A 15828-nucleotide genomic window follows, 5' to 3' on the forward strand; every position below is an offset into this window, starting at 1 on the left:
CACCAGCTCTACCATATTTGGTGGAGGTGAAGTCCATGCCTCCTTTCATTGTGGTCAAACATGTTGTTTACTGACTACACCGGTGCTGCTGGTGGTATAGTTGGAGGTGGTTGGGGTGCTGTCTGTGGCTCCAAGGCCAGCATATCCACATATTTTGGCATAAGGTGGGCTGTTCTGGCTGGGTGTCTGCTGCATTCTGCTGGTGACATGGCGGACTGGAGGCAGGTGGGGACAGGCCAGCATTCTCCCGTGACAGGGGTCAACCCTCCATGAAGCTGGCAAAGTTAAGGCTTGTGTCAAGGGGTAAGGGTGATCCCAGAGGTGCCAGTATCTGATGCTGTTCTGGCAGCAGAAGCAGCTGCTGTTGCTGCTCCTCATCTTCACTCCACTGGGTCTGTGCATCCAGTTGGAAGGCTGCAGTTAAAGCTGATGCTGCGCTGCTGATCCCTGGGGCTTTACAGCTGGGATCAGCGGGTTCCTGAAGAAAAGCTGTGGAAACAAGGAAGAAGACGTAAATATGAATGCTAAGAAGTACACATGTATGTTTTGCATAAGATCAATGTGTTTGGCACTTTGCATCAATGTGAGCACCTTATGCCAAAATATGTGGACATCTATAGCAGACTTGACATTTACAGGTGAGGTGAACTTACCGGCCTCAGCTTGTGTGGTGACCAGGGTCTCATCCATCCCCTCGAAGATGTCTGGTCCCAGTCGTTCAATCAGGCGCTCCTCCATGGAGGGTCATGACTATGGGGGCAAGGGGTTCTTCCTTCCATCTGGCACAGATACTTATTGCAGCTCGCCACCTTGGTCGTCAGCTGGGCCTTGATGTTGCAGTAGTAGTGGGCCACCTGCTCTCCGTTCGTCTTTATTCTGCTGTGCCGGGATAAGGCCTGGGGATGGTGCTCCATATCTGGCCCTTGGCTGACTTGGATGTCTTTGCCGCACAGTTCCCAAACACCATGCTGTAGTTGTCAAGGACCCCGGCAATGAGATCTCGTTGTCCTCAATGCCAAACTTAAACAGGCAAAGACGAGACTGCCCTGCTGCCTGGCTGCCAGATGCTTGGGTTAACACTTCTGCTTCTGGAGTCGTGTCCCTTTCCTTGCTCTCACTCCCACTCCCCTCCCTTCCTCCCCCCCTCTTGCATCTGCTCTGCCAACTCCCCCCCCCTGCTCTCTCTGTCTAGCTGTACCCTCCTCCTCCCGCCACATTCGCCTGCCTATCCCTTTCCCCCTCCTCCTATTCCTTCCCTCCTCCCTATCTCTATTCCTACTGTCCCTACTTCTACTCCTCCTACCACTCCTGCTTTCATCCTCCCTCCTTTCCTCACACACCTCTCCTCTCTCCCCAAGCCTTCCACGATCCATCCTCTCCACAACTTGGCACTCCCCCACCACACCTCATCACTACCACCAATCCACCACAGAAAGACAAACAGAAACACCTGACACACAAAAACTGCCACACACAGATACAGACAAGAGACAAAGGTAAAGTTAAATAGATAACAATAAACAACAGAACAACTCATTCAGAAATAGCTAAACTCCTTTTCCAACTCCACTAAACTCCAAGAACTCACCTCCTCTCCTCTCTCCCACGCCTGACACACCCTCAAAGACACAGCTGTAAGAAGCTGGTATATATAAACAAAGAAAATAACGCGCCAGGTGTAAAATGACACAGGACACGCTAATGCATCGTACAACGCAATACCAAGTTGCGCGATGCTATAAAATATCACGAGTTGCGCAACTTATCTACACAACATTGTATCTCAGAAATTTCCCTAACTATGCCCATTTTTTTTTTTAACGGGACGCTATCGCGCCATATTTCTGCGCTATTTATAGCATTTTGATAATTCTAGGTCTTAGATTGTAAATCCTCTGGGATTGGGAAATATCTACAGTACCTGAATGTAATCTACTTTGAAATGCCAAAAGCGGAATATAAATCAAACAAATAAATAACAAATAGCATTTCTCGTCTTAATGCCTACTAGTGCAATCAATGCCTTTGAGATCTTAAAAATGTTAAATGGATCAGCAACTACAATACAAAATTTAAAAAGAAAGTCCCTTAGAAGCATCCATTGACAAAGAAAGGTCTTCCATGGGAGTACTCAAAATTACAGCTACTATAATTCAACAGATTTTGAATACAAATACCTTTTTCTTCCATTCAGAAGATCATAAAGCTGTCCGCAATAGATCTCATAAAAGCTGATATAGATAACTAGGTCTTTCCTTGTCTGGGATGACTCCAGTTGCTGGAAGATATCTTTAGCTGCTAGTGCATATAGTCCTGGCTTCTGCTGGGTCCCAATCATAGTATATGTCTTTCCTGCACCAGTCTGTCCATATGCAAAGCAGGTGGCATTCCCCCTGTAACGATAATTCAACTTTTATCAACCGAATCTGCTACATATATGTCCACTGAAAAAAAGTTTTGAAATGTGTAATTATAGTAGTCTCAGTTAATGTTCCCTCAATAAGATGTAACTTTCAAAGCAGTGCATGGGTGCACATCGGCACGTTTGTCAGCACATGCCCAAGGAGGTGGCAATTTTATAACATGTATACACATATGTGCATGTTATAAAATAGTTTTAAGTGGCCACACACCTAGCTGCTTAAATCAGGGTTTTTTTAATTGGGTGCGCATCCACGCCATTGCAAGTTTCACCAGTTCATCCACCAGTTTACCCAGTTAAGAGCTAGGTCCTTCTGTGGAATCTGAGTAAAAAATACATTTTTCTGTGTTCTTAAAGATCTCTATATTTGATAGATTGACTATATGGAGAGCACAGTAGATATTTATAAAAAGAAAAATATATTTTTTTTAGATTATGTAGAGCTTAGCAACATGTTATATTCTGAGTTGCTGGTACCTCGAGAAGTGAATGAACTGTTAGTTTTGTTGGACATCTTGTAGTCAAAATATGGAGTGGGCTATGTGCTGGCTTGAAGGATGGATTGGGCAATGTTGCATCAGACTTTACAACTGACACCTAGCATGATATAACTGATGACACCTAGTATGTATGAAAAATGCTTATTTCAGTATTCGGACTTGGTAACAATGGGAAAATAAATGATTGGCAGCAGACCCTAAATTAAGTCTGTGATTGGACCAATTATGTGTCAATAAGAATAATGATGTCATGTAAGAATGCTTGTCATCAGGGAATGAAGCATTGATTGGTTACATGCCCTGCTAATAAAAGATATTAGATGTGAGCCCCGGGAGCTAAGGAGCTGATCGGATGAATAGAGCAACTGTGCCATTGCCATGGAGAATTTTATCTCTAATAAATATAATGAAAGATGAAGTGTTGCTTTTTTTTTTCTCCTCCTCTGTGAAAGAGAAACTAAAAGTTACTCGGTGGAGATGTTTAACAGCCAGGTCCTCCCACAGCTGTGATTAGGCTGGGAGGTTAGTTTTTGTTTGGATTGTAAATTTTATGCAACACTACAAATCCCCCTGGTTTAATAGTCTGCACTCACATCAGTTATCCCAGACCCATTAAACCTCTCAAAAACGGCAGTTTTTTTGTGTTGTTTTTACAACTTACACCTCCTTCACAGCAGAAGTAAACTTACACTGCAGTGGATGTGGGTGTGCACTAGGGCTCATAAGTATTTATGCACACATCTCCTTGTACGCCCCAAATGCCCAAGCCTAGCCATGCACCTTTTTGAAATCAAGTGAGATGTGCATGCAACACAGCAGGAGATAACGCACGCATCTGGGTGGCTTTTAAAATTTGGTGGGCGCACACAAATCCAACTTGTGCGTTCATCTCCCAATTTTGGTGTGCACTGGGCTTTTAAAATTCACCTTTAAATCTGAAATATATTCCCCTTTAGTTTCATTTCTTCACAGAAGTAAAGGTCAAATAAGCAAGCGACAAGGAATAACCTTTTTGTTGGATGGAAAGCTATTCTATGCAACTTGTTGGGTGAACTTTATTTCTACATATCTAAGTGGACTAATATAATAACAACATTACTATATTCAAAACATTTATGGAAGTGCACCTGAAACCTTTGCTTGAATAAAGAATTGTGATTGCCGGGTTAGTCCATTTCAATATGTAGAAATAAGGGACAACAAACAAGTTGTAGGTAATACTTTGTATTGGATTAACTTAATCCATCTGAAACTAGCTTTTGAGAAGTATCCTCTCTTCATTGAGTCAGTGAAAAACAAAGCAATTACACTGGATCTAAATAGTACAGAGTCATCTAGGTTTTAGGCTGCATGCATGTGCCATTGTAGCTCAGTAAAGAGAAGGGGGCGGGAGGAAATGACTGACGTGATGAGACACTGCTTGAGAAATTAGGATCAAATGTTAGCATTTTCTCTGTGACTGCACCCAAGCCTTCTCCTGGATTTCCCTCCCCTTACGTCTTTTCATATAGAGAATCATTCGTTATTTTATATATGAGGCCTCATCCCCTGTTAAAATGTGAGATTCTGTAAACAAGTGTATCCTGTAAACTGTAACGATGGGCCAGTCACGGGTCAGCCCCACCACCAACTGACTCACCCCAGAACACCCCAAGTTCTTCAGTGACAGGGACGCAGCCATGATGTCTGCCAGCAGGAAAATGATGGCAGCGCCAGATGATGACGTCAGTGCAGTTGGGTACTAAAAGCCCAACCGTGCTCCCCTCAAATGCCTTAGCAACAGGTCTCCCTGCCTAGTCTGCAGTGCATGTTGCTACCCTTCGTGCCTCACGGTCCTGCGTTGCATTGTATCCTGCTGTGTTTCCTTGCCATGCTCTTGCCTTGCCTTGTTGCTTCTATCCTCCTTGCCTTACTCCTGCCCTTTCCTACCTCTCTGTTGACTTACCTTGTCCGTTCTGCCTTGTCTTGGTCCTCAGTGTCCATTCTGCCTTGTTTTGTCTGTCTTGGCCTAACTCTTGGAACTAACATCTTTTTATTTGTATTTATTTATTTATGCTACAGACCTTGACCACTCTCTTGCCTGCTGCCTGGTACTGACCTCTGCTATGACACCAATTTCTCCCTGCTAACCCCTACCGCGGCTCATATCTGGATCCTGTCTTCTCGCAGCCAGCCCTGACCACTGCCCGTACCTGGACTCTCTCTGACCACCCCCTTTAGGGACACTCACCTTACCCTGCTGGCCCCCGGAACCCAAGGGCTCAACCTGCAGGGAATGAGGCTGATATAGGTGAACCTCCAGTCCTGTCTTAGTAAAAGCATATCTGCCAGCTGTCAACCACACCATAGCCCAAGGACTCACATCCGTGGCATAATCAATGACATGCCCTAACTCTGCCCCTTTTTTCCCATGCATTGCATTGCTCACACACATACGCACATAATTGGGCCATTTTAAATTATGAGTTGCCAGCACTTGGCCCAGATTCTCATGTACATGAGCCTTTTACCAAAAGCACCCTTCAAAGTGCACTTCACGTGGGTAAAACCTATTGATAATTCCATGGCATATATATTGTAGCAATTTTCAAAAGCCCACTTATATGGGTAAAGAGCATTTAGACGTGTAAATCCTTTTGAAAATTACCCTCTTAATGAATATGATATGATTCTCAAACACAGCAAGATGGTTTGGAATAGAGTTCAGGAAAATTCTGATCTTAAAGGTTGTGGGACTATGTTTTATAATGGATCAGCATTCCTTGGTGCTTTTATCAGTAAGAAGGCAGCATGGTTAATAAGCTACTTCTTTGCACTCAAAGGAGTCAAAATTTAAAACAAGCCTCTAGTGCCTTGTTCCTCCACCCCTGTCAAACATTCAGAAAATGCTGAAAGTCTGAAAGCCAAATGGTACAATCAGCTAAGCGCCTAAAGGCCTCTGACACATGTTTAAATTTACTCCTTGCACTTAGCATGTCAAAATTCTAAACTTGTGATTTTATTAAAATGTAAATTAAATAAGATGACAAAGTTTTTCATTAATGAATGTAGCATTAACTGCATAAATAAATAATAAACCAGAAGACATTACATGAAAAAGGCAGAAAACAAGATAGAAATAAAATAAAATGAAGTATTTACCACCCTACCCGTTGAAAATATGATGAATGAGTGGGTAAGCTGTCTTCATATATACATCCTGATTGCTGAACACTTCACTAAAGACTTCATCGAAATAAAACACATGCTGCAAAATAAAAATGATCGATTGGTGAAAATGAAGCTCTGAAATTTAACATAATAAAATGAGGGTGGATGTGAGGAAGCAAACTGTTCCCATATTACTTTTCTATATGTGAGCCCGGTTGAACTACACATATACATCTGATCCCAGGTCACCTGTATAATTCTAACCAAAGTTCTGCCTTTTTTAATTAAAAATGTTTATAGTAGTATATTCTGGGAATGTTTCTCTTTTTAAGAAAGCAGGTGCACCAACAATCTCTTACAATAAAAGATTTAAAAAAAACACACACAAGCTCTCACCCAGCACTCATTCACACACAGACACACAAGCTCTCACCCAGGCACTCATTCACACACAGACACACAAGCTCTCACCCAGGCACTCATTCACACACAGACACACAAGCTCTCACCCAGGCACTCATTCACACACAGACACACAAGCTCTCACCCAGGCACTCATTCACACACAGACACACAAGCTCTCACCCAGGCACTCATTCACACACAGACACACAAGCTCTCACCCAGGCACTCATTCACACACAGACACACAAGCTCTCACCCAGGCACTCATTCACACACAGACACACAAGCTCTCACCCAGGCACTCATTCACACACAGACACACAAGCTCTCACCCAGGCACTCATTCACACCCACAAACTCTCACCAAAAACTTCTTCCTTCACTGCAGGGAAGGAAGCCATGGCTTTACTCCGATGGGCCTTCTTTTTTTGTCACCACAGGGATGGGCTCCCATGGTGGCCTCAGTCGGGGTCGGATTTCCTCTTTGCCGCCACAGGGATTGGCTCCCGTAGTGGCCTTGCTTGGTCAGGGTCGGGTTTCCTCTTCACCACCACGGGAATGGGCTCCCATGGCGGCATTGCTTCGTCGGGGTTCGACGCTGCCATTCCTCCCACCCCACCCCCGGGCTATGCGATGCCTGCTTCACCGGCCAATCAGAGGCTGCCGCCCTTCTTCCTACTCCCATTGGCTGGTAGAAGGGAGAAGGCTTCCGAATGGCCTGCGCGGGGGCAGGCAGAATGAAGGAGGCTTTCCAATGGGCAGTGGGGGTAGGAAGAAACGAGGCTTCCAATTGGCCCGCGGGGGCTGGAAAAAGGGAGAAGGAAAGTACAACGGGGCAGTGGGACACCGGGAGATGCAACACACCTGCAGATGAAAAGTTTAAAACGTAAAATAAATTTAACCAGCGATTGTGCTGATATGCTTCAATTTAAAGCTGCACAAATGGCTCTCAATACACTCCTTCATACCAGGGCTTCCCGTTCTTTAAGACATCGACAGTTTAATCTGTTTCAATTTGGAATAAAGTGGGGCGGCTACTTGCTAATCTGCTAAAAACCCAGGAACCTTCTAAATTCATTGTGAATCTTAAAAACCCCTCAGGGGATAGTAAAATCAGCCTCAAATGATATAGCACATATTTTTTCCGAATATTACCAACAACTATACTCTGAGGAATGTGTAGAGCAAGGGGATATCGACGCTTTCCTAGAGAATCTGTCTCTACCCGAACTTTCGGATGAGATACGGGCGAAGATACGGGCGAAGAGAGAATTTGAAATGAAATTGGCCATAGAGGCAAAAACTCATAATAAAAAATTTTAAAATATATCCAAAGCAAGAAACCTGTGAGGGAGTCGGTTGGACCATTAGATGACAGAGGGGTTAAAGGGGCTCTTAGGGAAGATAAGGCTATTGCAGAAAGACTAAATTAATTCTTTGCCTCCGTGTTTACTAATGAGGATGTTGGAGAGATACCAGTTCCGGAGATGGTTTTCAGGGGTGATGAGTCAGACGAACTGAACGAAATCACTGTGAACCTGGAAGATGTAGTAGGCCAGATTGACAAACTAAAGAGTAGCAAATCACCTGGATGGGATGGTATGCATTCTAGGGTTCTGAAGGAACTTAAAAATGAAATTTCTGATCTATTAGTTAAAATTTGTAATCTATCATTAAAATCATCCATTGTACCTGAAGACTGGAGGGTGGGCCAATGTAACCCCAATATTTAAAAAAGGCTCCAGGGGCGATCCGGGTAACTATAGACCAGTGAGCCTGACTTCAGTTCCGGGAAAAATAGTGGAAACTATTCTCAAGAACAAAATTGTAAAGCATATAGAAAGACATGATTTAATGGAACATAGTCAACATGGATTTACCCAAGGGAAGTCTTGCCTAACAAATCTGCTTCATCTTTTTGAAGGGGTTAATAAACATGTGGATAAAGGTGAACCGGTAGATGTAGTGTATTTGGATTTTCAGAAGGCGTTTGACAAAGTCCCTCATGAGAGGCTTCTACGAAAACTAAAAAGTCATGGGATAGGAGGCAATGTCCTTTCGTGGATTACAAGCTGGTTAAAAGACAGGAAACAGAGAGTAGGATTAAATGGTCAATTTTCTCAGTGGAAAAGGGTAAACAGTGGAGTGCCTCAGGGATCTGTACTTGGACCGGTGCTTTTCAATATATATATAAATGATCTGGAAAGGAATACGACGAGTGAGGTTATCAAATTTGCAGATGATACAAAATTATTCAGAGTAGTTAAATCACAAGCAAACTGTGATACATTGCAGGAGGACCTTGCAAGACTTGAAGATTGGGCATCCAAATGGCAGATGAAATTTAATGTGGACAAGTGCAAGGTGTTGCATATAGGGAAAAATAACCCTTGCTGTAGCTACACGATGTTAGGTTCCATATTAGGAGCTACCACCCAGGAAAAAGATCTAGGCATCATAGTGGATAATACTTTAAAATCGTCAGCTCAGTGTGCTGCAGCAGTCAAAAAAGCAAATAGAATGTTAGGAATTATTAGGAAGGGAATGGTTAATAGAACGGAAAATGTCATAATGCCTCTATGCCGCTCCATGGTGAGACCACATCTTGAATACTGTGTACAATTCTGGTCGCCGCATCTCAAAAAATATATAGTTGCGATGAAGAAGGTACAGAGAAGGGCAACCAAAATGATAAAGGGGATGGAACAGCTTCCCTATGAGGAAAGGCTGAAAAGGTTAGGGCTGTTCAGCTTGGAGAAGAGACGGCTGAGGGGGGATATGATAGAGGTCTTTAAAATCATGAGAGGTCTTGAACGAGTAGATGTGACTCGGTTATTTTCACTTTCGAATAATAGAAGGACTAGGGGGCATTCCATGAAGTTAGCAAGTAGCACATATAAGACTAATCGGAGAAAATTCTTTTTCACTCATCGCACAATAAAGCTCTGGAATTTGTTGCCAGAGGATGTGGTTAGTGCAGTTAAGTGTAGCTGGGTTCAAAAAAGGTTTGGATAAGTTCTTGGAGGAGAAGTCCATTAATGGCTATTAATCAATTTTACTTAGGGAATAGCCACTGCTATTAATTGCATCAGTAGCATGGGATCTTCTTAGTGTTTGGGTAATTGCCAGGTTCTTGTGGCCTGGTTTTGGCCTCTGTTGGAAACAGGATGCTGGGCTTGATGGACCCTTGGTCTGACACAGCATGGCAATTTCTTATGTTCTTATGTTCTTAAACTTAACCAAGAGATTCAGGTAGAAGAGGTTTCGGATGCTATCCACTCTCTCTCCGATAATAAAGTTCCGGGACTGGATGGGTTGACTGCCATATTTTACAAATCACTCTTGCCTGTGATCGCCCCTACATTGCGTTCTCTATTTGAAACTAAGACCTTGGAGGGGTCCATGCCTCCTACTATCAGGCCCATTCAGTAAGGTCCACGGGAGAGCCAGCGCTCCGAGGCGAGCACCCGCTCTCCCGACACACGCCCAGGCATCTCTCCTAGGTGCGCAATTCTGTATTTAAATTGGGGCCCGCGCTAATAAGGAGGTGTTAGGGACACTAACGTGTCCCTTGTGCCTCATTAGCGGAAGCGGCGGCTGTCAGCGGGTCTGACAGCTGAAGCTTAATTTTACCGGCGTCGGTTGTCAAACCCGCTGACAGCCACGGGTTCGGAAAATGGACACCAGCAAAGATGAGCATCTGTTTTCCAACATGTGGGCCGCAGGCAGATTTTTTTTTAAATTTTTGGGGCCTCCGACTTAATAACGCTTTTCTGTACACTTGCCCGCTGCTGTCTGAAATTTCTGAGAGTAAACTATGCAGCTTGGCTGCACATTTTACTTTCTGTATTGCGGGTACAAACTAATAGGCTCATCAAAATGCATTTGCATGTGATGAGCGCTATTTGTTTCAGGGGGGTTGGCCGTGCGTTTTCCACGCGCTATTATCCATTACAGTATAAGGGGTAATAATAGCTTGTCAAAAACGCGCGGCCAAACGGGGGCTAAATGGTGCGCTCTGCTGAGCGCACCTTTCTGTATCGGCCTGTATGAGAGCTGCTACTATAGTGGTCTTGCCAAAGCCAGGGAGAGATCCTTTGCAACCCTCGCTTATAGGCCCATTTCCCTACTTAACTTAGATATTAAGATTTATGCAAACATTCTAGCAAATTAACTAAAACCAATCATGCCTTTAGTAATTTCTCCTGATCAAGTGGGCTTTGTCCATGGGAGATGGTCCACTGTAAATATTCATAAGGTCCAAGCGATCCTAGAAACTTGTCACATGTTATCTCTTAATCAACTACTATTGGTAACGTGTGACACGGAAAAGGCCTTTGACAAGGTGGCATAACCCTTCCTTAGAAAAGTACTACAGAGGATGGGGGTTTATCAGGAAAATATATGATTATATAACACTTTTATATTCTAACCCCACGGCGAGAGTTTTGGTCAATGGTATACTCTCAGATGAGTTTTGGTTAGGCAGAGAAACCAGACAAGGCTGTCCCTTATCCCCCTTGTTATTTATTTTAACAGCGGAACCCCTGGTGCATAGATTGAGAGGGGCTCCGGTGGTCACGGGTATACCTGTGGGGACTCAGCATTACAAAACTCTACTTTTTGCTGATGATATCCTTTTACTTCTTACAAATGCTGGTAGTGCCCTTCCATATTTTTTCAGAATATCAAAATGTGTCGGGGTTCAAGTTAAACCTGGACAAAACAGATCCACTTGATCTCATGGGCACCCTCCAAAGCTCTTGACCTGGCTTTCCCGTAAAATGGACTAATACCATTAAATATTTAGGTATTCTTATACATAAGAATCCCCGGCAGTGGTACTCTCTTAATATTCTGCCAGTAATAGAGAAAATAAAGCAGAGATTAGTTAGCTGGCAAGCACTCCCTTTATCCTTACAAGGACGCATAGCAGTGGTGAAAATGGTGATTGCTCCGAAATTAATATATTTGTTTCTTATGCTGCCTTTCTTACACTATACTATGCACACCTAAGTCACAAGGGGGATTTGAGCTCACCCGATTTTAAATTATACTCCTGGGCGGCTAATCTACTTTTTCTGGGGGACTGGTTCTATAACACTTCAGACTATACAGATAGTAACCTAGTGGCTGCAATTTGTGCCCCTCTGGACCCCAATTTTGTTCTTCACGCAGCTCCACACGACCTACAGGGTCATCAACTGTGATATGGTCTAGTCACTGTGCTTAGGCGCATCTGGGTGGTGACTCGCAAATTGCTCAAGTAATCTACACAGATTTCCCCGCATTTTCCCCGAAGAGGCCCCTCGCAGAATTCTTTGCTGATTCTTCCCAGACAGCATACTTTCACTGTATAGTTCAATTGGCTACTTAAAGATTTGCTTGACCCTTCTACAGGGACGATATATTCTTTTATACAGTGTCACGAAAAGCTGGGTTTCCAACCTCACCATTTTTTAATATATGGATATTTGAGGGCCTCATGCCAAGCTCTTTTGCAAGGAGTAGGAGATGTGATTGACAATTCACTTTACTCTGGATTACTTAAATGTTTTGGGGCCACAATGGGCTCCTTATCATATCTATATAAATTTTACACTTCTGCCAACTCCTATCCTGTGTATAAGAATTTGCTCATGAAATGGCAACATGATTGTGAGGAAGATATTGACATATCTATGCTCCAAAATTGTTATACATCAATACCAAAGATAACGAATAATGTGGGGCCTCAGAGAATTACAACAAAACATTTTTCATAGAATCATTGTTTCTCCTGCGAGGGCCTTTAAAATGCTCATAGTTATATCTGATCGTTGTCTTAAATGTGGATCTTCACAGGCTTCACTTATTCATTGTTTATGGGCCTGTGTGACTATCCAAACCTTTTGGAAAAATGTGCGCAGTCAACTTTCGGTTCTCTTTGGTTTGGATGTTCTCTGGTCTTGAATAATGATGTGGGTGAGGGAAGTGTGAATCTAAGGCATGTCTAATAGCAAAGAAATGCATCCTAGCTCGATGGATAGAGTCAGCTCCTCCCACAGGAGAAATGTGGAAAGCCTCAATGACTGAGTTATTTCAACTGGAGTATGGCTCCTTTTATCGCCGGTTTTCTCCTGAGAAAAAGCGTTTCTTCAAAGAGATCTGGTCCGTCTTTTATGGCTCTTTGCCAGACTCTGTCCAAAAGATAGCCCCTCTGGACATGGACTGAGTTCATGCTATCTGTCTTTTAGCCTTTTTCCCTTATTACTGCTAGAGATACCAGTTAGTTTCATTATTGTATTAACAATGTTCGTAAGCTGCAGCTTTGTGGTCTAGGGGAGGGAAGGTTGGGGGAAGGGAGCTCCACAACAAGGGATGCTGCCTAGTATTGGATATGTAATCTGGTTGCCTGTTTTGTACGTTTGCAGTATGCCATAATAAAGACAATTTGGAAAAGAAAAAAAAAAAGGATCGAGTCCTACCTGTAATATGTATTGTGTGAGATCGACAGCCTCCTTCTTCTCATGAATCAGCACAGTTTCCTTATCTGCCACTGAAACAACATTCACTTCCCCACGCCGCTCCTCTCTCGCACCTAGAGGCCGTTTTCGGACACACACTCTGATTTTGTCAGTTTCAGTCCAGGGTCCCTCTTTCTCAGTGCTATTAGGCCTGCAAAGCATTTTATTAGATGAACTGGAACAGAACCTATGATAGCACATCCATTCTGTTAACATTAATGGGGAATATCTACATTGTTAACGCAAAATAAAGTGAGTAGCAGATTACTTGAGAGTTGTTGCTAAGGGCATAAATGGTTTCTTCCTACATAATAAGCATTGATGATGATATTGAAAGAATTTGCAAATTCATTAAAAGCTTTCAAAGTAAGACAAAGAATAATAGCAATGAGAAAAAACTTATGTCAAGTTGCCTTATGAGTTACTGTCAGAATTTGCCCACATATAATTGAATTCTCAAAGCAATTTTTTTTTTGTGTTTAAAGATTTTTATTGGCAATGAACATGAACAACAAAAACATAGGTGTAGCAACATAAATATCCATCACACGACATTAATTCTCACATAGTATCCCACACATAATATGCTAATTAAAGCCAAGTTTCAAATGAAAATTGAAAGCATCTATGAACCCCCCCCCCTTTTCCCCTTTCACAAGGCCCTCCACAGTGCAATCACTAGTGCAAGCAACTAAGCCTAGTGCAAGCAACTAGTGCAAGCAACTAAGGAACCCTGCCTTCCTACATTCAGAAAAAGACTCAAAACCTGGTTATTTATGAAAGCCTTTCCAGACACAAATTGAACTTTCTCTCAACCAAATCAACTAAGACCTCCCCTCAGGGTAAACATAAACTCTAACAACTCCATAATGTTATTTCTCATTAAATGAGCAGGTTTTTTATGTTGCTTTTATTATATACGGTATATTATATACGGTATATTATATATACGGTATGTTATATATTATATATTATATTTTATTATATTATATAAATTTATTATATACGGTATATTACCTTGTTACTCTTTTTATCACATTGTTAATTTTCTATCGCTTTCCTTACTTTCCAAGTTACTTTATGTCCCTGTTTTATTGTAACTGCTATTTCTTCTTATATCACATGTTAATGTTCTAAGTTTTTCTCCTCTTGTCACACCCTGTTAATTGTAAACCGACATGATGCGACTCCCATCGCGAATGCCGGTATATAAAAAATTAAAATAAATAAATAAATAAAAGCCCAAAGCGTGATTAACAAACAGGTTGGTGCATAAAAAGTAACAACCTTATCCAGCCCATGAAGATAAAACGAAAAGAGACAGAACGAGACAGAACTTCAGGGTCCCATGCGCTACTACAAAGTAACAGTAGCCTTCCAAGCTTCAAAAGGTTGCCATATCTTGATAAATTTGTGTAGTGTCTTATGCCTATGCGCCGTTATTTTCCCCAAGGTATGGGTCGAAGTCAATAAGCTTTGTATTTCATTAATGGTGGGAATCTCAGGCCCCCTCCACCTGCGAGCCAATGCACCCCTGGATACCGTGACAGCATATTTAATAAAACTATTTTGGAAAACCGCGAGTTCAGAGTGTTCATTATTAAGTAACGCCTGCAGAGGGGTAAGCACAACCTCTCTAAGGAGAACCGTGGATAGCCAGCTAGAGACCAAATCCCAAAAACTTCGGATTTTAGGGCATTCCCACCACATGTGCAAGAAAGTTCCCACACCACCGCATTGTTTCCAACATTGGCTGGTCTGTGCTGGTTGGATACGATGCAACTTAATCGGGGTCCAGTACCATCGGTACCATAGCTTGTAGCCGTTTTCAATATGAGTAGCAGAAATAAGCCCTTTTCCAATGGCCTGGGAAAGCCTATTCCACTTGTCCAATGACCATGAGATATTGAGATCCCTCTCCTATGCCACAATGTGTTGCCCTTTAGTACCAGGGGTTCCTACAAGCATGTTATAAATAATAGAAATGTGTTTGCGTACCTTCGACGCCCGCTGGCACAAGGCTTCAAATGGTGAGCTCCCCAAAGCCAAGTCCCTCACCTCCAACGAGTGAGAAACAAAATGGGACATCTGCAGGTAGGCATACAAATCTTTAGATACTAGCCCAAATCGCTCCTTTAGAGCAGTAAACGATAGCATCCCCCCGGGCTCCCATATGTGGGAAACTTTAGAGATGCCCTTAGCTTGCCAGTATCTAGTGCTCTGGGATTGCGCTGCCTGGCGAAAGGATTGATGGTAAAATAAGTGAGTGCTAAGGAAAGTCCGCCTAGACCCAACCAACCCCTTCCTCCACTTAAGCCACACATCCAATGTTACTCTCACTGTCTCCGGAATATCAACAACTGGATGCCTGGTAGACCTATCTTGCCACAGGAGAGCTGAAAGGGGAAACTCACCCAATAGAGCCTGTTCCAATATAACCCATGGTTTCGTAGCTAGGGGGTTATTCCATTCTACAGCAGCTTTCAGGTGTGCTGCGCCATGATACCCATGTAAATATGGCTCAAAGCAATTTTTAAATTATACAGTATTGAACAGATACGGTTATGTCTGGTTAGATGAAATGGATTTATAAAACGTATTATGGCTGAAGAACATTTGTAAACAAATATGCAGCCAGACTCCACCTAGACTGAAATATTCAAACATGTCCAGTTTAATAACTAGCAAAGGTTTGTGGTAATGCTTCTGTACTAAAGAATATATTGGGGGTGACCTGATGGCTCCATGGCAACTCTGTGCGTTGCCCTACAGAGGGACTTGATTTGATTCCCTCAGGTCTTCTGCTCCCTAGGCAGGCTGTGGTAGGAAATGCTGCAGAGGCAGC

The 15828-nt window shown here is 42.8% G+C and overlaps 1 protein-coding gene across 1 annotated transcript in view; it reads right to left on the reverse strand.

The window, feature by feature from the left end:
- KIF24 (kinesin family member 24) overlaps positions 1 to 15828 on the reverse strand; it is a 196544-nt gene that overhangs the window by 127594 nt on the left and 53122 nt on the right. The window contains exons 3-5 of the mRNA XM_029581240.1: positions 12945 to 13134; positions 6072 to 6169; positions 2178 to 2393 (exon numbers count right to left, since the gene is read on the reverse strand). Coding sequence (XP_029437100.1) covers positions 2178 to 2393; positions 6072 to 6169; positions 12945 to 13134 — 504 coding nt within the window. The remainder of the gene's footprint in view (positions 1 to 2177; positions 2394 to 6071; positions 6170 to 12944; positions 13135 to 15828) is intronic.

This window comes from Rhinatrema bivittatum, chromosome 1 (assembly GCF_901001135.1).
Source record: "Rhinatrema bivittatum chromosome 1, aRhiBiv1.1, whole genome shotgun sequence".
Taxonomy (NCBI): domain Eukaryota; kingdom Metazoa; phylum Chordata; class Amphibia; order Gymnophiona; family Rhinatrematidae; genus Rhinatrema; species Rhinatrema bivittatum.